The sequence below is a fragment of the Sceloporus occidentalis genome, unplaced genomic scaffold, assembly GCF_023333645.1.
Source record: "Sceloporus occidentalis isolate IW3139 unplaced genomic scaffold, rSceOcc1.0.p SCAF_67, whole genome shotgun sequence".
NCBI lineage: Eukaryota > Metazoa > Chordata > Lepidosauria > Squamata > Phrynosomatidae > Sceloporus > Sceloporus occidentalis.
The window spans coordinates 5,124,719-5,150,560 of record NW_028317047.1 but is presented as its reverse complement, the minus strand read 5'-3'; the positions used below and the strand labels follow the sequence as shown (position 1 = coordinate 5,150,560).

The following is a 25,842-nucleotide window of genomic DNA, read 5'->3' as shown; positions in this document are numbered from 1 at the left end:
AATATACCAGGAGTGGCAAATTTATACCTGAAGTACAATGTGGTGGTAAAATGAGTGCATGGAAAGGTCAAAATACCTGCATTTGGAATACCCTGGGGTGTCTCGTTTTCAAAAACTAAATTGAAATGACCGTCTTCGTGGGCAGTACTACCAGATAGTTTGATAAAGGGTGGTAGTAGAATTAGTGCATGGAAATGGTTAAAATACTAGCATTTGAAATACCTTGGGGTGTCTAGATTTCAAAAATATATGGTTTGATGCGGGTAAATTGCATTGGCCGGATTCAAAGATGTCCGAAATAGCACATGGGGCAGAATGTCAAGATTTGGGGAAAAAAAATGGTTTTGAAATAGAAAAACGCTACTTGTACTTATTGTCCTATAACTTGCAAACAAACATAAAAACATTGGGTATTTGTAAACTCAGGACAAATAGTAGAATTTATTTATCTGGAGTAAAGATGAGTAAAATATTTTTTAAATGAAAGTAAGAAAAATTTATTTTTTTCAATTTTACATTTTTTTTTAATTTTTTTTTTATAGGAAATTAGATGATACGATAAAAAATGGTATCTAAAGTCTCATCTGCTAAGATCATAATTACCAGCGTGTGCATGCCTTCCTAAATTGCCACTCATTTTTTTTTTTTCAAAAATATTTAGGGGTTATTTGGTAACTAGGCATCTGGAAGTGTGTTTAGTGTTTTGCCGAACAAAATGTTCACAGATTATTTATGGATATATTTTGATAACAGACGCACTTACCTGAGACTTTAGGTTTGATTCATGAATGGATCTATAATATATATTGGTAAGGAACATGTAGTTACTTGTCTGCCTACACAGCTGGTACATGGTGTCTTTGAAGAACAGGAGCTTGGGCTTGGTTTACAGAGTACATGTTTCCATGTGGGTAACATGAGATGACAGCATCTAGTGTTCATTGTTGCTTTATATATTCTGTCAGTCAACAATGTATGGGACATTGTCTAGCATATAATATGTTCATTTGGTATTTCAAGAAAAAGGAACAAACACAAAAGGTCACAGAGGGAAGGAAAATTAGAGGAAGTAAAAACCAGCAGCATATAAAGGGCAGAAAAATGACTAGAAAACTGTCTGAATTAGTTTTACTTTCATTACAAATTTTGCCGAGAGGGAAATTGTGGGCAGTGTTAAAACAAAGAGTGCTTTATACAGAGGAAATGTTTTTCCCCCGTTTACAATGAAACATAACAAATGCGTAAACCATACTGTCTGGTAACAAGAAACCTTATAAGAAGACAGGGCAGTACTTAAGTTTCCACAATTCTACAAGGAACTGTTTTATTAGGTGCTAGTAACAAAAATAAAAAAATAAACAGATATGTGTGCTCAGAGGTTAAATAGTTCTTAGTGTTGTATTTTAAATTCATCCCTTTTGTGTATCCTAACTCTGATTGATCAGTCGCTTATAATAAAACTTGATGTTTAAGCATTGCTTTTCAGTGGTCGGTGAAATGACAGATTTGTTTAATCCTAAATTTATTGGAGTTAGCATTGTTTAACAGATGTACAGTAAAATCTTTTTTAAATCACTTTTTTCCTTCAAATTAAAATTCTATAAGCCTGAGAACTTTTAGTGTTTTGAACTAAATTTTGTGGTATTTATACCGATCATACCTTGTAATCCATCCCCTGCTAAGCCTGGTTTTATGGGATTTGTATGTACACACAGCAATATGATGTTTTGTTTTCAGGACACACAAATTTCTCATGTAAAGTGCTACCCTGTAGTAAATGGAATGAGTAATGATTAACTTCTGCAAGGTGCAGACCATTTAAAATGTTTGTGTTTTGGAAAAAAAATGGTTGAAATGCATAGGTGGGTCTCTATGTCTCATGACATGACATACAGATACCAGGAACTGGATATTTTTACACAGCACTTTTTGCATAGTATTTTTTGCATAAGCATTTTTGATCTTTGTCTCTTCATTGTTTGCAAAGCATAAGTTATGATACTGTGCCTTTGGAGTTTTTTTTCATTTGTTTTTAGAACTGAGGAATAAAAGGATTGGTTTTGATGAGCTTTTCCATTCACTATAATTTTTTATTATAATATTACACTATGATTATGTGTTTTTTATTTTGATGTAATTGCGCCTTGATTTATGAAGACCAGTTTGTACTCTGCCTACTATTAATGTATCTGGGGGGGGCACGTCTTGCCCCCTACTTGTAGCCATGCACACATGAGAGGGGGAGCTCTGGGCAACCAGCCCTAGAAGCGCTGCCTCTCTTGGTTCCCAGGTCACTTTCCTCTTTCTCTGAGCATACGGTGGCACTTGGTCATGTCCACTCCCCACCCGCTTCATCTTCTACGCCCAGCACCATTTAGGTATATCTGAGCTTAGTCCCTCCTCTGTGTGCCACTAGCCCTGATACCTCACGGAGTCACTCAACCAGAAGAGGAAGAGCTCAGAGTAGCCCACACTGGGAAGTTTTCAGGTATGCCTTTATGCCATTCCTACAGGAGCTCAGTAATATAATGGCCGATGTGATGTGAAGAAAGAATTTCCACAATGGCCATTATGAGAGATCTAGTATAGACTTGCTCATGTAGAGTAAACTCTTATAAAACAAGGTGTATACGTTTGTATTGGCTGAAAACCCTTAAATACAATATACAAACGATGTCACTTATTATAATTCTATTTTACCAGCATAATGTTTTTTTAATCGACTCTCTCCATTAATGCACATTTATGACACCACAACAATGGACGTGTATGGCACCTCAGTTATTTATGCAATTAATTAGGCAAGACTACCTAAGGCTAATTCAACTACATATTAATGTCTATGTATTTAGAATGCGATGTAATGGTCAGGTGTCCCAATACTTTGGTCCATATAGTGTGTGTATGATGTGTGTGTGTGTATATGTATATGTATATATGTGTGTATATATGTGTGTGTATATATATATATATATATATATATATATATATATATATATATATATATACAGTTGTGCTCAAAAGTTTGCATACCCGGGCAGAAATTGGGAAATACTGCCATTGATTTTGAAAATATGACTGATCATGCAAACAAAAAAAACTGCCTATTATTTAAGGCTAGTGATCTTAGTATAGTATAGTAGGTTGTAAAAAAGACTTCAGACCATCAAGTTTAACCTTTTACACATACCCAGTTCTAAAGTTGATCCAAAATAATGCAAAAAAAAAAACCAACCCAACTTGGGGCAATTACCAATTATGCCACAGCAGGGGAAAAATATCCTTTTTGATTCCATAGTGGCAATCGGATTGCTCCCTGGATCAACTTGCTAATACTACTGTCCTTCTCATGTGAAGTTATTTATTATTACATAGCTGTTCGGCTTATTCTAAAATTATAATAACAGATATCACCCAAGTGGCCCCGATCAAAAGTTTACATGTACTTGAACGTTTGGCCTTGTTACAGACACACAAGGTGGCACATACAGGTTAAAATTGCAATTAAAGGTTAATTTCCCACATTTCATTTTTTTTCTTTGTTGCCATGTTTTTTTTATGATTGTGCCATTCTGTTGTAACCTACATTTGATTATGAATCCCATAAGACATAAAATAATTTTTTTAAAAACGGTACATATATTACCAGTTTTCCAAGGGTAGGCAAAACCACTTTTGACCACAACTGTGTGTATATATATATATATATATATATGTATGTATGTATATGTGTGTATAAATATACATACATACATACATACATACATACATACATACACACACACACTCACTCACTGGGCACTTTGGCCATTTGTATGAACAGGTATACCTACTAATCAGCCAATCACATGGCAGCAACTCAATGCACTGTAAACGTGGTCAAGACAACTTGCTAAAGTTCAAACCGAGCATCAGAATGGGGAGGAAAGGGGTTTTAACCGACTTTGAACGTGGCATGGTTGTTGGTGCCAGAAACTGCTGATCTACTGGGATTTTCACGCACCACCATCTCTAGAGTTAACAGAGAATGGGTCAAAAAAGAGAAAATATCCTGTGAGTGGCAGTTGTGCGGACGAAAATGCCTTGTTGATGTCGGAGGAGAATGGGCAGACTGGTTTGAGATGACAGAAAGGCAACTGGAACTCAGATAACCACTCGTTACAACCGAGGTATGCAGAATACCATCTCTGAATGCATAACACATTGACCCTTGAAGCAGATGGGCTACAGCAGCAAAGGACTACACCGGGTGCCACTCCTGTCAGCTAAGAACAGGATACCTGAGGCTACAATTCGTACAGGCTCACCAAAATTGGACAATGGAAGACTGGAAGAATGTTGCAATGTCTGATGAGTCTCGATTACAGCTGAGACATTCAGATTGCAGAGTCAGAACAACATGAAAGCATGGATCTTATCCTGCTTTGTATCAACAGTTCAGGCTGGTGGTGGTGTAGTGGTGTGGGGGACATTTTCTTGGCAGTACCAATTGAGCATCATTTAAACATGATAGCCTACCTGAGTATTGTTGCTGACCATGTCCATCCCTTTATGACCACAGTGTACCCACCTTCTGATGGCTATTTCCGGTAGGAAAATGCACCATTTCACAAAGCTCACATCATCTCAAACTGGTTTCTTGAACATGTCAATGAGTTCACTGTACTCCAATGGCCTCCACCGTCACCAGATCTCAATCCAATAGAGCACCTTTGGGAAGTGGTGGAAAAGGGAGTTTCGCATCATGGATGTGCAGCCGACAAATCTTCAGCAAGTGTGTGATGCCATCGTGTCCCTATCTCTGAGTAATGTTTCCAGCACCTTGTTGAAACTATGCCACGAAGAACAAAGGCAGTTCTGAAGGCATAAGGGGGTCCAACCTGGTTCTAATAAAGTGGCCAGTGTGTGTGTGTGTATATATATATATATATATATTAGGGCTGCAACTAACGATTATTTTAATAATCGATTAATCGGATTAAAAAAATTCAAATTTTTTTATTTAAAATAATGTAATAAAAAACGTACAATTTACACTTCCATCTCTTTATCGCAATGTCATTTCTCTATTCACCTTCTTATTTTACTGACGTAATAATAAAAAGCTACAAGAACCCAAACATAGTGTTTCTCAAACTAGGTTTTAAAACAAAGTTATTAGTAAATATTAATTCATATGTTAACTATTTTTCATATTTAATAAAAACTATGAGAAAAGAGCCTTGTTTATATTTTCTTTTATTTACCAAACTGCCCCCCAGTTATCCACATCTGACCCCCATCTTGCCACTCTGCCCCCAGATATGCCTTATACCTCCTATATGCCAGAGATTCCACTGTGCCCCCTGATATGCCACTGTGCCCCTGATATGCCTTATACTCCTTATATGCCAGTGATATGCAACTGAGCCCCCTGATATACTTTTTACCCCCAGATATGTCTTATGCCCCCCCTGATATGCCTAATATCGATATGCCTTATACCCCCTAAATGACACTGTGCCCCCTGATATGCCTTTTAACTTCCAATATGCCACTCACCCCCATTTATGCCTTATACCTCCCTATATGCCACTCTGCACCCTGATATGCCACTCCGCCCTCCCATAAATGCCCTGCACCACCCTGAAATTCATTATACTCCCTGATTCACCACTCTGCCTCCCCCAGATATGCCACTGTGCCTCCCTGAAATTCATTACACCCCCATACACCACTCTGCTACCCTGAAATTCATTATACCCCCCCATTTGTGATAGTTACCAACTATGTCATACCTGTTGTACTAGATGCCGATACATGAACTCTGATGTATGATACCACATCGAGTAAAGGCAGAGTATTGAGGGGTGGCGTATTGTTGACCTAGGTGATAGTAGTTGCCCAATGATATCACAGTTAAGATATTTTTGTTCATTTCTGAAAATGATGGAGTCTTTACATACCCAAGTACACATACTGACCTTCAATATTTGTGCTTAAGACACTGTTTACAACAATGATACAAGCACATCATATGTAGAATATGCAGTATGGGTAGCTTTATTTATGTAAGGTTCCACCATTGCAAGTTATGTTGCTGTTTTTAGAAGTATGTGTGGATTAGCAAAACATTTCCTTTTAGTTTGACTGTTAGGAAAACCTTCTGTATTCGGTTTGTTGTCCAGTGCTTTTGTCTGTATGCAAATCTTTTAATAGAAACGACGAGGGACTGGACTTTTTAGTTAAGTTCATGGAATATATGTTTTTTCTGAATTGCTCTAACAGTGTTATTATCTAGGAGTAAGTTTAGGCTGCAGACCAACAGTAGCTACCGGTTCAAAGTAACACATGCTGGCAGCATGATATGTCTCTAGAGGCCACGATTGAAGTAAATGATTCCATCTCATCTGCTGAAAGTCAAAACAGGTTATATTTTCACTATATAAATATGTCAGTGACAAAGCCAGCTGGCTTCAACATGCACTTCTGAAATGGACATTTCTGGCTGTGACAATTCCACAATAATTTTAGCTGAAATACATAAACAGCTATTCAAAACACAACCAAAGGAAAATAGGATGGGTCCAAACAAATTTTGGTTAACAATTAATGTTCATGCTCCTCCCTGAATGCTTATATACAATACTGTTCAATAGTTTAGGGTCACTCAGCTGTTTTCATGGAATAACCATTAGAAAACCCTTTTGTAATATGTTCAATTAGCCATTTTAATTTAAACTTGGATTAGCTAACACAACATACCATATGGTACGCAAGATGATGGTTGCTGGTAATGGGTATACCTATGAATATATTAGGTTAAAAATCAGCCATTTCCATGTACAATAGTGTTATACTAATTTAACCCTCTTCAACAATATTAACACAGCATACTACGTCATACCCCCTTTTTTGATAAAGGAAATGGCAATTACTACACTAATCCTTGTATCTGACTCCAGTGCAGTGATCTACACTAAGGCTTGTACTTCCACAGATTCTAATACATTCACCCCTAACAGAAGGATGTAAGATTAATACATGCACAAGCTAATGTCCCAAGTCACTTTAATAGACATGTTTACATTTCTGCCATTCAGGGACACACTATGAAGCCCATGAGATCACACACACAGATGTGTGTGTGTGTGTGTATATATATATATATATATATATATATATATATATATATATATATATATACGTTAGACATGCATTTTTAACTATACAATATGTACTTATCTCTTTGAAGTAAAGACTATGATTGAAATATGACTTCAAAATAACAGCTGAATATTTTTAATATTAGACCCTGCTGCCAATACATTTTATATTGAAAAAAAATTGGACCCTACGCAAGCATTTCCTTGGGCCCCGCTCCATGCTCCCTAGCATGCAATCACTCCCTCCGCTCCTGCACCACAAAATTGGTATAGATCAAATAAACAACACAAAACAGCACTTGCATGTGTAGATCAACTGAATAAGACATACAAACCAACAGAACTACATAATAAATAATGTATAGCAGGGATAGCTCAACACACAAACTCAGCTTTGCATGTATAGATCAATTGAAATTCACATGTGAACTCAGCACTGAAGGCACTTCAGTTCCGGGACAATGACTTAAAGTCCCATTAAGGAACTGTCCCGGGCAATCCGGGACGTGTGGTCACCCTACTGGTGGGATTTCAACATTTTATTCGCTTGAAAATGACTTCATTGTGAGGTCGAAACGTTGTTTTTTTGTCTCAATAAATCTGCCTGACGTTGGAACTCTTGAGTGCCTGGAGCCTTTGTTTACCTACTGGATTTACTGGGGAACTGGCCCTTCCTGGCACAGTTAACCCCCTTTAGTCCCCTATGGACGTACCGGTACATCCAAAAAACGCAGGGATATCCTGTCCTCCGATGAGTCTCAGACGCTGTGATCTCTATGCAGGTCTGTGAGGACCTGCATAGAAATCGCAGTGTGATCAGTGCAGGGGGATCGCGGGGAGTAGAGTGAGAAACCATGAAAAGGAGGGAAAAAAAATGGTTATTCATATAAAAAAAATAAAAAAAAATCATTAAAATAATAGAAATAATAATAAAAAAATAAATAAAGTGAGCTAAGTGATGTAATTGTGACATCACTGGCATTAATAACATGTTCAAGAGGTCCCTAAGAGGACACCTAACCATTTAAAATAAAAAATATATATAAAATAAAAAAATAAAAAATATATATAAAAAAGGATAATAATAAAAATGTAAAAAACCTTACATCCCATTGCCCTAGTACATCTACCCAGTATAACCCTCCTGCCCCCGTTCACAACCCCCAAACCCGTTAAGCCATAAGCATAAAAATTCTACAAAAAATGAACACCTTATAGTATGTTCCCTATAAGTGCTGGGAAACTATGGAAAATCTATACAAATTAGATATTTCTGAAATCAGGACACTTGACTTGATAAACTTGGAGGGGATTCTCCATCACTTTACCTAATTTCGCTAGTTTTTACTACATTTCTCATTCTAAATTTTCAGCTAATCATCCAACTATGGTATCAAAAGAAAGCTCTATCTCTCCTTGAAAAAACAATATATAGTTTACATGGGTACACTATCCGCAGGAAACGAGAATAATCGCTGAACTGACATGGCACAATTGCTCCGGGACGTGAGGTACCAAAAACCCCTGGGATTGAAGGGGTTAAGCACCTGGGTTCCCTTGGAGTGTGCAGATTCCTCATTCTGGTTAAACATTTTATTCACAGCATTAAGTCATATCAAAAGAAACAATTTATGTGATTTGCCTGATGAAAATATATGCTTGCTTTGGAAAGCTCTGTGCACACAAAGCTTGTGATATGTCAACAAAACAAGATGCCTTTGTGGAGTGTATTTGGGAAGTTCCCAGCTTTTCTGATTGGCTGCTTGTTTAACACCCATGAGGTATTAACATCATGAGCTCAAAAAGCTTTTGAAATATCATATGAGACCAAATCGAAACCCTTCTTGCGATAACAATATGTATTTCATGTGTTCACACAGTTTGTTGTGCGTTGTTTGGACTTGCATTGAATGGTGATGACAGAGTAGTCAAATATAAAATCTGTGAGAGGTGGTGTATATGGATGTTTTAAAGCATTTGGAATTACACCAACAAAATCGAAATGTTTGTTTTTAAGTTTTATTTACCTCTTGCTGGTTTTTAAAAATGTACGTTTCAGATTATCTTGGGAACTTGAGGATATATGTAAGGATTCTAAATTTATACACAGTATTTGCTTGATTATAAGATGACTCCCCCCCCAAAAAATGAATATTAATTTAGAAAAAAAAGAAAAAGCCAGAATATAAGACTACCCTATAAGAAAAAAGTTTTATTAGTAAATATTAATTCACATGTAAACTATTCTTTCATATTTAGTAAAAACTTTGATTGAGAAAAATGCAACTCTGCCCCCATGATATGCCTTATTCCCCTCTATTTGCCAATCTGCCCCTGATATGCCTTATACCCCCCTATATCCCCCTCCTTCCAACTTACCGATGCATCCCTAGACTTGTCTACTGTGCTCCAAACTCCCTGGTGTCAAGTGCGGGCAGCCAGTGGATGTCTGCAAGCAGACAACCTCCACTGCTACCTGGGACTTCTATGACTCAGCACCGGAAGGTCACGCCGGCGGAAGTGCTGGCAGCAGCGGAGATTGTCTGCGCGCATCGCAGAGACGTTCACTGGCTTCCAGAGAGGAGGATCCAGGTCCTCTGCAGCGCTGCAGGGATCTGGATCTTAGTCTTGTAGTCAGATGGCTGTTTGAGGTCTGATTATAAGATGACCTCGAATATAAGACAAGTAGTATTTTTCAGAGCAATTGAAATAGCTCAACACAATGAATACTTCAAGTTGTTTCCCCAGATTCAAATGAAAATGCAACTTATTATGACTTCTCTAATTATTCAACCCCTTCATGACAAGCATCATTAGTACTTAGGAGAGCACTCTTTTGCTTTTATGACCTGCTGCAAACGAGATTCATAGCTAGACACCAGCTTCTGGCTGTGTGCCTGAGGAATCTTATCCTATTCCTAATGAGCAATGGCCTCAAGTTCAGTAATATTCTTGGTTTTGCACGCTGCAACCACCTTCTCCAAATCCCACCAGAGATTTTCTATGGGGTTCAAGTCACGTGACTGTAATGCCCAATGTACAATATTCCAGGACTTCTTCTGCAACCAAGCCTTGGTGGAATTTGAAGTATGCTTGGGATCATTGTCCTGTTTGAAGGCGGCATGATATTTTCCCCTATTTCCTGATAATTAAATGAATCCATCTTGTCTTCCACACGCTGCAGGTTTCCACTACCAGAGCATGTAAAGCAGCCCCAGAACATCATCGAGCCACCACCATTCTTAACTGAGTGTTCTGCTGATCCATTGGGCTTAAAAATTCCAATTTAGTTTAATCTCTCTACAGAACAGAATCCCAATCCTCCTGTGACTTATTTATATGATTTTGAGCATATTGGAGCTGACTTTTCTTGTGGTTGTAGGTCAGTAGTGGTGTACGTCTTGGAGTTCTTGCATGGAAACCTTCTGCGTTTAGTATTACTGTGCTCACTGAAACCTGTGCCTGTTGCCTCCCAAGTCCTGCTGCAGGTCTTTTGCCATCACTTGAGGGGTTTTCTCAACCTGACTACTCAGAAATCTGGTTTCAGCCATTGATAGCTTCCCTTTTCTGCCCCGTCCAGGTAGTGTAATCAATGTTCCTTTAACTTTGAACTTGCACCCTATGCTTCCAACGCTGTCTCTAGGGCCGTCTCTATCTTTTTGTATCCAGTTCCCATTTGTGAAAGGCGATGATCTTTTTTTGGACCATTCTTAACATGCAGTTCAACGTGACACTCAACAAACCCCTAGGACGTTTGGGTATTTCATGTGTTCCAGCTCAAGCACACCTGGTGCAACTGATGAAGCCCTTGATTAGTTGCATCAGGTGTGCTTGAGACAACAACTGTTTTGCATATTTTCTGCTGTTGTGAGGGATTCTATTCAGGGGGTTGAATAATTTTGAGACTAGAGAAGTTATATAAGTTGTATTTTGAGTTGGAAATTTTTGGGAAACCACTTGAAGCATTCATTGTGTGGCTGTTTCAATTGCTTTTGTTTAATTTGTTCATTGCAAACAGCAAAGTTCACAAAGTGTGTAAACTTTGAGAATAAACCTGATTTGCAATTGAGGCTGAATAATTTTAATTCTAACTGTATGTGTGTATATATATATATATATATATATATATATATATATATATATATATATATATATATATATATATATTGTGACACAATACCCCTTCACTTGGTACTCTGTCTGGGAATCTTTACTTACACACAGTCTTCCAGGATGCAGAGACGGCTCAGACACGAGGAGGGTAAAATAAAACTTTCTCCCTAGCAGGTAATATTTAAGGTGGTCTGCCGCCCACTTTATAGCAAGGCATTCTTTCTCTACAATAGAGTAATTCCTTTCGTGTGGGTTAAGCTTCCTGCTTATGTACAAGATTGGGTGCTCTTCCCCTCGGCTTTCCTGAGAAAGGACTGCACCCAGTCCAACATCAGATGCATCTGTCTGCAAAATGAATTCTTTGGAGAAGTCAGGGGTTACTAACACTGGTTGGGTACAGATGATTTCCTTCAACTTTTTGAATGCTTTCTCAGTTTCTGGGGACCATTTTACCAACACAGGGGCTTTTGCTTTCGTAAGGTCTATTAACGGACTTGCAATTGTAGCAAATTCAGAGATGAACCTCCTGTAGTATCCAATTAAACCTAAGAATGTTCTCACCTGTTTCTTAGTGGCTGGTTGCGGCCAATTGCGTATGGCTTCTATTTTTGCCTGTTGAGGTTTCACTAAACCCCTTCCAATTGAATACCCTAAGTATTTGGCTTCCTCTAGGCCAATTGTACATTTACTCGGGTTAGCCGTTAACCCAGCATCTCGGATTGAATTCAACACGGCTTGCACTTTTGGAAGGTGAGATCCCCAGTCTTCACTATGTATGACTACGTCATCCAAATATGCAGCTGCATAACGCATATGTGGTTTCAATAACCTGTCCATCATCCTTTGAAAGGTGGCAGGGGCTCCATGTAACCCAAAAGGTAAAACCTTATATTGAAAAACACCATCGGGGGTAGAAAAAGCAGTTTTTTCTTTCGCTCTCTCGGTTAGCGGAACCTGCCAGTATCCCTTGGTTAAATCAAGTGTAGTAAGGTAACGGGCTTTCCCCAGTCTTTCTACTAGCTCATCAACTCTGGGCATGGGATATGAATCAAATTTTGAGATGGCATTCAATTTACGGTAATCATTACAAAATCTTATTGTACCATCCGGTTTTGGTACAAGTACAATAGGGCTACTCCAATCACTGCATGACTCTTCAATTACCCCAAGGTGTAGCATTTTTTTAACTTCTGCCCTAACTGCTTCCCTGCGAGCTTCAGGTATTCTATAAGGTTTGAGGTAGATCCTTTTACCTGGTTCTGTTATAATATCATGTTTTATAACATTTGTTCTGCCTGGGTTTGGAGAAAACACATCTGTATTTAATCTAATAAATTCCTTCACCTCACGTGTCTGGTGTACTGACAGGGTTACTGGTATGTTAACCTCTGGTTCCACATTATCCTTTAGGGGAAAGGTAGTGGCTTCCACTGCAACTAAGACTTCCCTGTCCTTCCATGGCTTAAGCAGGTTTACGTGATATATTTGTTCAGGCCTTCTTCTGCCTGGCTGTCTCACCCTGTAGTTTACTTCTCCTACCCTTTCAATAATTTCATATGGTCCATGCCAGGTTGCTAGGAATTTATTTTCTACGGTGGGGACCAGGACTAGGACTCTATCACCAGGCTGAAACACCCGAACCCTGGCGTTCCTGTTATAACTATTCTTCTGATCCTGTTGGGCCTTTTCCATATGCTCTCGTACTATGGGCATAATAGCCTCCATACGTTCCTGCATTTGGCTTATGTGGGAAATGACGCTACGATATGCAGTACCTTCTTGTTCCCAAGTTTCCTTAGCTATGTCAAGTAGCCCCCGGGGATGCCTACCATACAATAATTCAAATGGTGAAAAACCCGTAGAGGCTTGGGGCACTTCCCTAATGGCAAACATTAAATAGGGTAACAGAAAATCCCAATTTTTCCCGTCTTTATCAATTACTCTCCTTAGCATTGCCTTTAAGGTTTTGTTAAACCGCTCTACAAGGCCATCTGTTTGTGGGTGATACACAGATGTTTTCAGGTGCTTTATGTTAAGGAGCTTGCATAACTCTTTAGTGACATTAGACATGAATGGTGTTCCCTGGTCTGTCAAAATTTCTTTTGGGATCCCAACCCTGCTAAACATCATCCACAACTCTTTGGCAATAGACTTTGCAGAGGTTGTACGCATAGGTATCGCCTCGGGATATCGGGTGGCGTAATCCAATATTACTAATATATATTGGTGTCCTCTCGCAGATTTCACCAACGGGCCAACAAAATCCATTGCAATACGTTCAAATGGGGTTTCAATGATGGGCAAGGGCACCAATGGACTACGGAATGCTTTAAATGGGGCGGTGCGCTGACAATCAGGACAGGATGCACAGTAATTTGTTATGTCTGCAATCGCCCCTGGCCAATAAAATCTTCTGAGTATCCTTTCTCTTGTTTTGTCCACTCCTAGATGACCCCCTAAGACATGGCTATGTGCAAGATTTAACACTGTGCGCCTATAACTTTGTGGCACCAACAACTGTTTTGTTGCCTCTTTTTTACCAATTCTATATATTAAGTCATTATCAACTTCAAAATACGGATAGGTAAGTGGTTTTCCTGGGTCAGTAGGCGATCCGTTGCTTACTGCAATAGTGCTTCTAGCCACTGATAAAGTAGGATCTGCCCACTGTGCACTATGGAAGTTACCTGGGCTAACTTCTAAATCAATTAATCCCATGTCTTGTTCCGGACTATTCAAGGTGTCAGTTTGTTCTGGATTGTCGCCAACTAGTGTTTTAATAGGACATAACAACTTAGCTTCAGGCTTCTCATCATTATTCAGCTCGTCTACCAACATCTCTGCAAAAGGAAAATCATCCGACAACCTAGATGCATTATTCTCAGAGGAATCCCATAACCCTAAAAAATGTGGGAAATCTCTACCGATTATCATGTCGTGTGCTAATTTTGGTACCAGGCCAACTTGACAGTTTACTGTGCCACAATGTGTCTCAACTCGTACTATAGTAGTAGGATAATTGTGTATGTCCCCATGTATGCATGCGATATCTACCTTATTACAATTATCAATACAAATGTCGGGAACCAAAGACTTGTCAAGCAGAGTCACCATACTTCCAGAGTCCAGTAAGGCCTGTACTGTTTTCCCTTCCACAGTCACCGAACACCATGGATGATTTTTTTCACAACCACTTTTGTTTGCAGAACACACGGATCGTGAATATAATGAATAACCATCCCTATTATTACCCAAGTTACACTCCATTGGTTCAATATTATCAGGGCAGTCTTTTGCTATATGTCCAAATGCCCGACATTTAAAACATTTTATCATTCTAGTGTCCCTTGTAGGTTCTTCCTGCATGAAAAAACCTCTCTCTCTTGGCGTTATGTCCCTGGAATTATAAGAGCCTACTTGCTCTTCAAAAGTTCCCCTTTTCCCAGGAGCAGTCTTACCATATTTGCTGGGGCTTTTTAGGTTTCGAGGTCGCTCCGTTGCAGGATGTTGGATTACTTCTTCGGCTGCAATGTACCGCTCTACTAAAGCAACCAACTGGTCAGCTGTCTGGGGTTCGCTCTGACTGACCCATCGGCGGAGAGTAACTGGTAAACCTCTCAAAAATCGGTCCATCACTAGTTGCTCCACTATGTAGCTTGATGAGTTAACCTCCGGCTGTAACCACTTCCTGGCGAGATGTATCAAGTCAAACATCTGTGACCGAACGGCTTTTCCTGGGCTGTACATCCAGGCGTGAAATCTCTGTGCACGGATAGCGGCTGTAACTCCCAAACGTGCCAGGATCTCCAATTTTAGCTTGTTATAATCCCTTGCTTGGTCTGGTTCCAGATCGTAGTATGCTTTTTGGGGTTCTCCACTTAGAAACGGTGCTATTAAGCTTGCCCATTCAGCCACAGGCCAGCCTTCTCTTTCCGCTGTTCGCTCAAATGCCATAAGGTAGGCCTCAACATCATCTGTAGGCACCATCTTTTGCAGATAGTTACTTGCTCTGATTACCTTGGGACCTTGCAGTCCTTCTGCGGTGTCCCTGGTAAGCCTTTCAGATAGGACCTGGATCTCTTGCTGCATGGCACGAGTGGCATTTTGCTGCTCCTCTCTGAGCATTTGATGAGCTTCAGCTTGAGCTAATGCGGCTTGCCTGATCATAGCTTCTGTGTTTTCTTTTTGGGCTAGCACCAGTTGCTGTAGTGCAGCGATATTCTCTTGCTGTATAGTATTAGTCTCAGCTGCCCTTTTGTTAGTTTCTTGCTGCACTGTGGTGCACTGGATAAGTGCTTTAATGACATCCTCCATTTTCTTTAGTCTCTTTTACACCTTACCGACTTGTTCGTGTGTTGCCTGCATTCTCCACCATATGTGACACAATACCCCTTCACTTGGTACTCTGTCTGGGAATCTTTACTTACACACAGTCTTCCAGGATGCAGAGACGGCTCAGACACGAGGAGGGTAAAATAAAAGGCTGGGCCTGTTTTTATTTTGTCATCACAGGCATTACAAAAAATAAATAAATCAAAACAAAAAGCCTTGCTCTCGTGAGCACTAACTAATACACAGTTCTCCAGTCTAGCTACAGTTGGACGGCTTATCCGTTCCCAACAAACAAAATAACAAATTGTATATAATATTGGCAGCACTCAGTAGCTTAGCAGCTCTCTCCCTCTCACTCAGGGAGCCAAATGATCTCTCCTTTGCCCTGAGACCAGGAGGCTACTTAACTGCCTCTCCCATTAATTAGTGGAACCAGGTGAGTACTAGGAGAGTATCCGATAATCTCCGGACTGGATTCCCACCTGCTGGTCTTCGGCTGCTCATAGACTGTGGAGTGGAGCACTGGCCCGCCCTACTCTCCAAATGCTCCACCCCAGGGACCCAAAAAACACACAAATAACAACAGACGTTAATAAGTCCAATATTAACAGTACATCTCCCTGGGGCTAGAAAACCTATTGTGGGTAACCACCCTGCAAAATATAAGGGGATATATACACTCCCTCCATTATCATCCCCTGCTTTCTGTCACAATATATACACACACACACATTCAGCGCAGTGAAAAAGGATTTGCCCCTTCCCAATTTCTTCTGTTCTTGTTTATTTGTCACATTTAAATGTTTCATATCATCCAACTAATTTTAATATAAGACATAGACAATGTAAGTAAACACAAAATAATCTTTTGTTTGTATAATACCAACATATTCTGTGCAGCTGTAGAGTAGGTTACGCAGACAATAGTACATAGTTGCTGACAGAGACAAAAGCTATGGCGGGCTGAGGCTGTTTGACCTTATAGTCTACAGATTTCTTTTGAACTCTAATGAGTAACAGATACTGTATGGTAGCAGTTAACATAAGGTAAGATAACTTCATTAGACATAGCAACAATGGTTTGTTTACTTTATAGTGCTGAATATGATAATTTTTTTTCGAGTGGCTGGTCAGTAGTTTGCATTCAGCATTTATACCTTTCTTTGATATATGTAATTGATACAACCTGTCTGAAATACCTACCTATCAATGAAAGTATTACACTTAAATGAAACATTCACCCCAAACGTGTCTCCATTCCCAGGCATTTTGCCATATTTTCTGCCAGCCTTATGGTTTTCAGTAAGTTACATGTTGTAGTTAACTTGATTATTCTATCTGATGTCTGAACTATTTATTTAAATATTTGTTTTTTACTTAATGGAGTGGTTAGGGTGGAGGACCCTGTCAATCTGCCAGTTTTAAATAGGGTTTACATCTATTACTCATGGTCTGGCTTTTATGGTCAGTGAGTCATGTTGCCAAAGGCTGAGGTGGTTGGTGCCACGAGAATTCTGTATTTTTATAGAACACTCTAAGCTTGTTGAGAAGGAAATAAATTGTTGCTGTGGTGTCTGGCACAGTGCCATTGTTCCTGATAAGCTTCTTTTGGGGCTCATTTCAAATCTCTATACTTTTGGCCTTCAATTTCTCATTTTAGCAATAAAACAACTTATTCCGACACTACTGGATTCCAGCGAATATCAGATTAAGCCTTGGTAATTTGTGACACATTCATGGAAAACGTTGTTCAATGCTTTCCATGGAGTGTTGTCGCTGTATCCAAGTGACCACTCTGGACTATGAGTTTGAAACTTGGCAACCCCATTTCTGCCGCAAAATTTCCATTTAAAGTTTTTTCTTAGAAAGAGCACCAGTCATTGTTACAATGTAGCTCTCCTTATAGAACATTGTCTTTTTCAGGTTTGTCACTACCAAGGTGAAATAATGAATTGTAAATACATTTGACATGTATTTTCCCTGTCCTCACAATCTGTACCAGTTTCCACAGCCATTTCAGCGATTTTCTTAAATTTAGGGAGGGTGGCATGTGATGGTGTTCGGGTAATTAAAGGTATAGTGCTTACAACTCTCTGAAATATCAGTAACAGTTTCTATTATTCAGTGCAAAACCTGTGAATACAAGCAACACACTTTAGCAAGACTGACTTGCTGATGTTCAGTATAGTCCTGATGGAGTGAGTGTTGAGGTATAATTAGAACTGATAAAGGTATCCCAAACAATTTTTCAGATTTGTCATAGCTTATGGGGCTAGATCTTCCTAATATATAGTGATGTCAAAGAGCTTAAATCAGAGGTCTCTTGCCTAAGCTTACTTTAATGAATAAATTATTCTCAATTAAAAAAAGGACTTGGTTAGATAAATCCATCTTAATATACAAAGGTTAAAGCCTTCTTCAACCAGGCCAATACTTGCACGCAACTTTCAGTCTAGGGTTTTAAGGCATGAATAAAACACAGTAGTAAGCACTGACTTAAGCACTGACTTGTATGACAAACTCAAACAAAATGATGCATAACATTAATCCTAACTGTGCTAGTGGGAAGTAACACTGTGAGCAACCCACTAAAGCATGGGTTGTTATGTGGCTTTCTGATCAGACACCAAGTAGGCCTTCTGCAGAAACCCAGGCAGAATTTGGCAACAATTCTTTAAAATGTTCTTTTAATTACACAGTTTTATTGTAATGATATGTGAAATATCAACTAAAAATTATAGACATGCAGCTGCTTGCAAACTCTAATTAAAATAGGCCATTTAATAAAGCGTTGCCATCTTTTGATCGGCATCAGGGACCATGTCTGGCCCCTCCCCGGAGCAGCAGACGCCTATTTTAAAAGAGTTTAGGAGGCGATCAATGAGGCATTCAGCGACACCAAACACTAGCCCCAGGATGCGCTGTGACCGGTGGTTGTGACCACTGGAGAGTGGTCACAACCGCCACTGCGAGTGATTTTGCCACTTGCAAGATGGCAGCGTGTCCTGGAAAAAAAATAACACAGTTGGAAAAGTTCGTCAGAGGGTCTCCAGACCCTCTAGAGAACTGTGGCTCTACTTGCAGGTTGAATACAGGTACTGCATTTAACCATGCAAGTCAATGGAGCCCAGCTTTCTAATTGATTAGTAAAATATTTAAATAATAATAATTTTAAAAAAAAAATATGGAAAAAAAAGTGGTAACATTTAAAAATAATTATGCATCAGAGTAACCATGCAGTTCTAGCAAAATGTAAAAAAAAGTCCAAAAAGAATAAAATAACTAAAATAAAAAAATAAAGTTTATTATGAGCAAGTGCTAAAATTAGCGCTGTATCTTCTCAAAAATCTTGACATGGAGTTAAAGTAAAAGCATTTCAAATACCGAAGGGGTGTCTAATTTAAAAAAATGAATGGTTTGATGGGGTAAATTGGAGTGGCCAGGCTCAACGATAGGGCATTGGCACAGGCTGGCCAAAATGGGGGGGGAAGGCTCACTTCCCAAATGTGGCCTTTTAACCCCTCAAGCACTAGACAAACCCATGCATGTGTGATATCACTGTACTCTGGAGATGTTGCTGAACACACGTTGGTGTGTTGTTTGAGAGTGATGTATACCTGGAGCTATGAATTTATACCCGAAGTACAATTTGTGTGAAAAAAATACAAAACAAATTACTACCACAAACTTTGGCAAAGGCTGGTGGTAGAATCTCATGCATGGAAAGGGTACTACCATTTGAAATACCTTGGGGTGTCTAGTTTTTAAAAAAATATATAGTTTGATGGGGTAAATTGAATTAGCTGGCTTCAAAGATGGCCCTATTAGGACATGTGGCATTTTACCTTCCAAACAACCCGACAAACCCATGCATGGGGGATATCACTGTACTCGGGAGATATTGCTGAACACATATTGGGGTGTTGTTTGATGTATACCAGGAGTTGTAAATCCATACCTGAAGCGCAATTTTAGTGATAAAAAAACCCCACAAAATAAATTACTACCACAAACTTTGGCAAAGGCTGGTGGTAGAATCTCATGCATGGAAAGGGTACTACCATTTGAAATACCTTGGGGTGTCTAGTTTTTAAAAAAATATACAGTTTGATAGGGTAAATTGAATTAGCTGGCTTCAAAGATGGCCCTATTAGGACATGTGGCATTTTACCTTCCAAACAACCCGACAAACCCATGCATGGGGGATATCACTGTACTCGGGAGATATTGCTGAACACATATTGGGGTGTTGTTTGATGTATACCAGGAGTTGTAAATCCATACCTGAAGCGCAATTTTAGTGATAAAAAAACCCCACAAAATAAATTACTACCACAAAGTTTGACAAAGGCTAGTAGTAGAATTAGTGCATGGAAAGGATTAAAATACCAGCATTTGAAGTACCTTGAGGTGTCTAGTTTTGAAAAATATATGGTTTGATGGGGTAAATTGCATTGGCCAGCATCAAAGATACCAGAAATAGGACATGGGGCAGAATGACCAGCTTTGGGAAAAAATGGCTTTGAAATGGCAAAACGCTACTTGTACTTATTGTCCAATAACTTGCAGAAAAAAACATAAAAACATTGGGTATTTCTAAACTCAGGACAAATAGAATCTATTTAGCAGGTTTTTTCATTAGCTTTTTTTGGATGAGTAAAATATTTTTCGGGTAAAAGTCAGAAAAAGTGTTTTTTTTTTCCTTCCAAATTTTCATAATTTTTTTAATGGGAAATTAGATAATATGATAAAAACAATGGTATCTGAAGAAATGATAAGAGCTGCTTACCCTTGGGCCTTCTTAGATTTTCACAAAATACAAGTGTTGGACAATGTATAAAAAGGGTGTTATTTTGTTTTAATTTTTTCCTCCAAAGGTCGAGATTTGATTTGTATCCAGTCAATGGATGGGATGCTCATGTTTTTTGAACAGGAAAGCTATGCGTTTGGTCGGTACTTGCCAGGATTTCTTTTACCAGGTCCATTGAGTTACAGCCCCAGGACAGATTCCTTTGTTACTGTCTCGTCTTGCCAACAGGTTGAAAGCTATAAGTAAGTATTAAAGACAAATTATTAAACTCAAACTTTCATAAAGCAATGTTGATTGAACATCAATAAATTTACTATTTATTATATTCTTACTACACTAAATATCACAGTTTATGGACTAAACATAACAATGTAAGATGATTTCCTGAAGACTAATGGAAAAATTTAGATTTTGAGTTGTCAAAAATTTACAAAAGTCAGTAGAGCATAAAAATGGTTTCTATGATAACCATTTTGCCAGAGACAATATATTAGGATATTTACATATTGGAGAAGGGCTGCCAACATGGTGAATGTTTTGCAAGATAAAAATGATCAGGAAATACTAAGGTATAGTCTGAAGGAGAGAAGTGAGAAGTCCCTTCGAGTATTTAAATATTTCTAACAAAGTACACGAGTGAGGTTTATTTCAAAGAAGGGAAATGTAAAAGCAAAAGGTTGTAATCTAAAACTGGATGGTCAGGGTCATCTGAAGGATTACATGTAATGTGAGGAAGCTTTACTTTTCTGAAATAATAGTAGGTAAATTGAGTAGCTTCCCATCAGAAGTGGTAGCGGCCAACACAGTGAGGGATGCATAGGATACCAATCAAGCTATCGCGAAGACAAGAGCAAGGACTGATTAGGGTCCAAGTCTTTTTATCAGGAAAAATGGGCAGACTAGGTCTTATTTAGGTGTTCAATGGTTGTAGTAACGGTAAAGGCATTTCTGAACAAATAGAGATTAGAGATATTCAATACAAATGTCACATCAACATTATAAACACCTCATGTAGCATTGTTTTCAGTTTGTCCAAAGTATAATCAAATGTATCTACAAAGATGTAAGAAGCTATGTACAGTAAATTTTTTCCATAATGTAAATATACTCTGGTATACTGGGAATATTGGGCATACTAAATTGTCTCCTAAATAATTCTCTTGAATGTTCTTCAGCATCCCAAAATAAATTTAAAGTTGACTTTTACAAAATAAAATTATACAGTGACTAAGGCCTTGGAATTCGGTTCCAAATGCATGGAAATATAATTGAAAAGTCAAACACAAATATAATCTTCACTCCAACTAGTAGATAGCAAGACCTGTGTTTTAATCCACTTTACAAGAGTTTGTTAATGAATACTTCTACAACTGCAGTGAAGCATAAAAGTGTATTGCTATTTCCATGACATCATTTGGTAAACACTAAGTAACATGTTACAGCCCAGGGGGTATAACTAACTTCTCTATTCCTACTCATTACTATTACACTCAAAGAAAACAAGAGTGAGTTGTGCATTGTAAATACAGAAATTGTTACGCAGTAATTGACACCCAGCCTTTCAAAGCAGTTCAGTATTGGCCACAAAAATTACAGGGACTGAGCAACTTTTTTGAATTCTGGTATAGCGTAGTCTTCTTTCTAAACAGCGGTTTTGAAAATGAATGAGAATGTAATGCATTAAAAGGATTTACATGCAAATGCATTTTTAAGAATGTTATGACTGTTTCACAGCACAGTTATTTCTATTAGTAGTTTGGCTATGATAAAGAATGACCGTTACAGGGCCAGATTGTTAAGGGCACAGTGAATAAAGCCGAAAGGGTATAAAGTATTTCTTCTTAACAGGTTGAAATATCTGCTGTGTATTTATAAATCGTTTCAGCGCGTTAGTCCCGAGTAACTCCACAGAACTCAGAGAGTTTGAGAGAGTACTGATTGAATGTAAACTATACCAATTAATGCTCATTCAGTTAATACAGTCAAAGTAGTTGGCTAAAAACAAGCTGTTCAAAGCTATTACTGACAAAAAAAAAAATCAATTCAGAATTAAATCAGTTGTGTCTACAGCTCCTGTGTGGCCCACAGAGTGCTGCAAAAACAACATTCTTCCAGTCACCTAACCCCTATCCCTTTTAGGGAAATGGCACCTTAGCATTTAACATAGTCGCTATAGGGTTAGACATGTCTATACATTGTTTTTTGTGTCCGTTAAAGTAGCTATTCCACATAGGGGGCCCTCTTAAATATCCCCAGATATGTTCTGCATCATCTATAGAGAAATAAAAGAAAGCTTTCCTTCATTTTGCTTTTCTCTTTAATACTTCCAGTCTCTTTAAAACTATGCTTAAAAGTTTTTATTTAAATACTACAGTTGCCTAGTAATAAAGTCCTGTCATTCCTCCAAAGCCCTTCCCTGTGTGTTAGATCATAGCATTCTGATCATGTCAAGGTACCAAAGGTAAGAAAAGCAACATGCATTTATTACGTATAGAAGAGTTTAACGTAAACTGGTTAATAGTTATTTGCTTGATTGGTAGTCTTTTCATTTGTAAATGGTTTCCTCAAAGTATTTTTTTATAAGCCATAAAACATATCTTTCAGAACCTTTATTTCTTTATTGTTTGCAACAGATACCAGGTGCTTGCTGTCGCAACAGATGCAAATACCAGGAAGGAGACAGAACAGCAAATGATTGGTGCTGGGAAAAGACTGGTGGTAACTTTTTTTTTTTTTCTTGGAATTTCATGTAGTGAAAATGTGACGGTTTCTATGTAGGGCAGGAAAAGTTCCTGATGGACAGCCTTAGGATTGTTTACACAACCAATTTTTTTGCACTTATCATTTGAGTGAGTATATCTCAAATATTCAATAGTAATATATATCAAGCACCGCAACTTTGATGTAAACTCGTTTGTTAAAATCAACCCATCAAAGGAAACATTTTTGGCCTGTTATCTAAGGCATATGCTAGTATAATCTGGTTGGCATGACCACAAGATCTGAAGTCTCAGGAAATCAAAGACTTTTCTTATAGGTTATTGGGAATGAATTGTGTTTTAATGCAGACATGGATGAACGCATTTGATATTAAAATTGCCCATTAAGTACATAGTTAATAATGCAGCTTCAAGACTAAAGACAGCACAATGTTGGTATTCGTATGCTGTGTAGTTAGCAGTATCTCAGTGGATAGACACAGCTGTTTCACAGACTTACACTACCTGATAGTTTCCTTAGTGCATATGGCAGGGAATACTTTTAGTTTTATCACATGTTTATAAAACTCCCTTTGGTCATAAAAGAAACAATATTTTCTTTGTGTTTTAGTTCCTTTAAATTGATATAATATTCCTTTGCTCATCATATTTGAGTAAGCATGTATTACTGTCTCCGGCTTCATACCACATGAGACTCGTTTTATGTTCATATCGCTGATGCTATTTAGGATTATCACGTAATCATAACAAATCCTCAGTTTTTCATGTATTTAACTTGGTTTTAAGACGACCGGTTTCTGTTTGTGCTTCCTAAGCATAGCAATGACTTTAAAGTTAGGTACTTGTCATCAAAATCATCTACAATTCTATATTATATAATGTCCCTACATATGTCACACATCCTGTGTAGTCGTGTGTATTAAGTCACTATATTAATTAAAAAATGTCAGTGACATGTCATAGAGGGCTGCTAAAAGAAATCATGCATTAATAAATTAAGTTGACATTCTTTTAAAAAAAAATTCCCTGTGGCGATATCTCATCATACCTTGGTTATTTTGCGCACATCCTCAAAATTAGTGCAGTGTATTTCCTTTTATTAATAAATTTCAAATATTCAAAATGAGCAGCAATTTACTGTTCAGTGCCAATCCCCCTTTTCATAGAAATCATTAACGTTCAACATTTTTTTGGGTAATAGAATATAGGTTTACGAACGTTTTTTTCAAAACCATCTTTGTATCATCTTTCAGAAATAACATGCATAACTCAGTTTTAATGATCTGGCTGACCACAGCTTTCATCTCCTCTCAAAGCCTAAATGTGTGGTGGTATTTTTATATCATTATCTTTCACCACCTTTCTGTAGTCTTTTTAAGCACATTTGATTTTTGGTAACTTTGCTTTCCTTTCAGTCTCCAGTTATAACTTCAACCACAACAGTACTTTTTTCTGATATTTTTCTGTTATTCCTTGTTGTAAGAGTTCTGATTGAAAAGGAATTTTGTTTCATAACCTTAGCAAAGGCTAAGCTAACTAAGTAAAACAAAAAGAAAAGCATATTCATAAATTCTGTGTAAACCTTTTAATGCTGCTAATCATACTGCATACATTACTAAAACGTTTATAGAACTGAACCTGCATGAAATATAATTTTTTTTTTCTTTCTGTATAATCAAACATGTTTTGAAGTGAAATCTTTTTTTCATTATATATTTTAAAGCCGTGTCACACTCTGTGCCTGTAACACAGAAATCACAGCCTCACAGACATAGAGTGGCAATCAGTGCAGCGAATGGTTGCAGACCTGATTTTATTCCTCTCTTGGTGACCCCCCATGCTATTTGTATGGTCTGTACACCAGGTAAAGCAGCCCAAGGCTCCAAAGCCATCCCCCCATGAGGCCTTCTCACACTAGTCCTCACAGTTGCTGCTCTGTTAGGGGTAGCTCTCCACTCAGATATGATTGGAAACTAATGCGAAAGTGGGTGAGACACATATGATCATTTTAATGACAGGCACATCAGCTAGTGAATATATACACCGATCAGCCATAACATTATGGCCACCTGCCTAATATTGTGTAAGTCTCCCTTTTGCCACTAAAACATCCCTGACCTGTCGAGTCCACTAGTCCTCTGAAGGTGTGCTGTGGTATCTGGTACCAATAAGTTTGCAGGGGATCCTTTAAGCCCTGTGAGTTGGGAGGTGGGGCCCACTTGGATCGGACTTGTTTGTTCAGCACATCTCACAGAGGTGCTCGATTGGATGGAGATCTGGGGAATTTTAAAGCCAAGTCAGCACCTTGAACTTGTTGTTGTGTTCCTCAAACCATTTCTGAACCATTTTTGCTTTTATGGCAGGGTGCATTATCCTGCTGAAAGAGACCAATCCCATCAGGGAATACCGTATCCATGAAATGGTGTACATGGTCTGCAACAATGCTTAGGTATGTGGTACGTTTCAAAGTAACATCCACATGAATGGCAGGACCCAAGGTTTCCCAGTAGAACATTACCCAAAGCCTCACACTGTCTCCGCCGGCTTGCCTTCTTCCCATAGTGTATCCTGGTGCCATGTGTGTTCCAGGTAAATGCTGCACACACACCCGGCCATCTACATGATGTAAAAGAAAACATGATCCATCAGACCAGGCCACCTTCTTCCATTGCTCTGTGGTCCAGTTCTTAAGCTAGCATGCCCATCGTAGACACTTTCGGTA

At 38.4% G+C, this 25,842-nt stretch overlaps 1 protein-coding gene across 1 annotated transcript in view; it reads left to right on the top strand.

Annotated features, from left to right (window-relative positions):
• The window catches only part of LOC149286670 (protein PTHB1), a 269,256-nt gene that overhangs the window by 29,406 nt on the left and 214,008 nt on the right, over positions 1-25,842 (top strand). The window contains exons 5-6 of the mRNA XM_089493849.1: positions 20,468-20,642; positions 23,034-23,118. Coding sequence (XP_089349975.1) covers positions 20,468-20,642; positions 23,034-23,118 — 260 coding nt within the window. The remainder of the gene's footprint in view (positions 1-20,467; positions 20,643-23,033; positions 23,119-25,842) is intronic.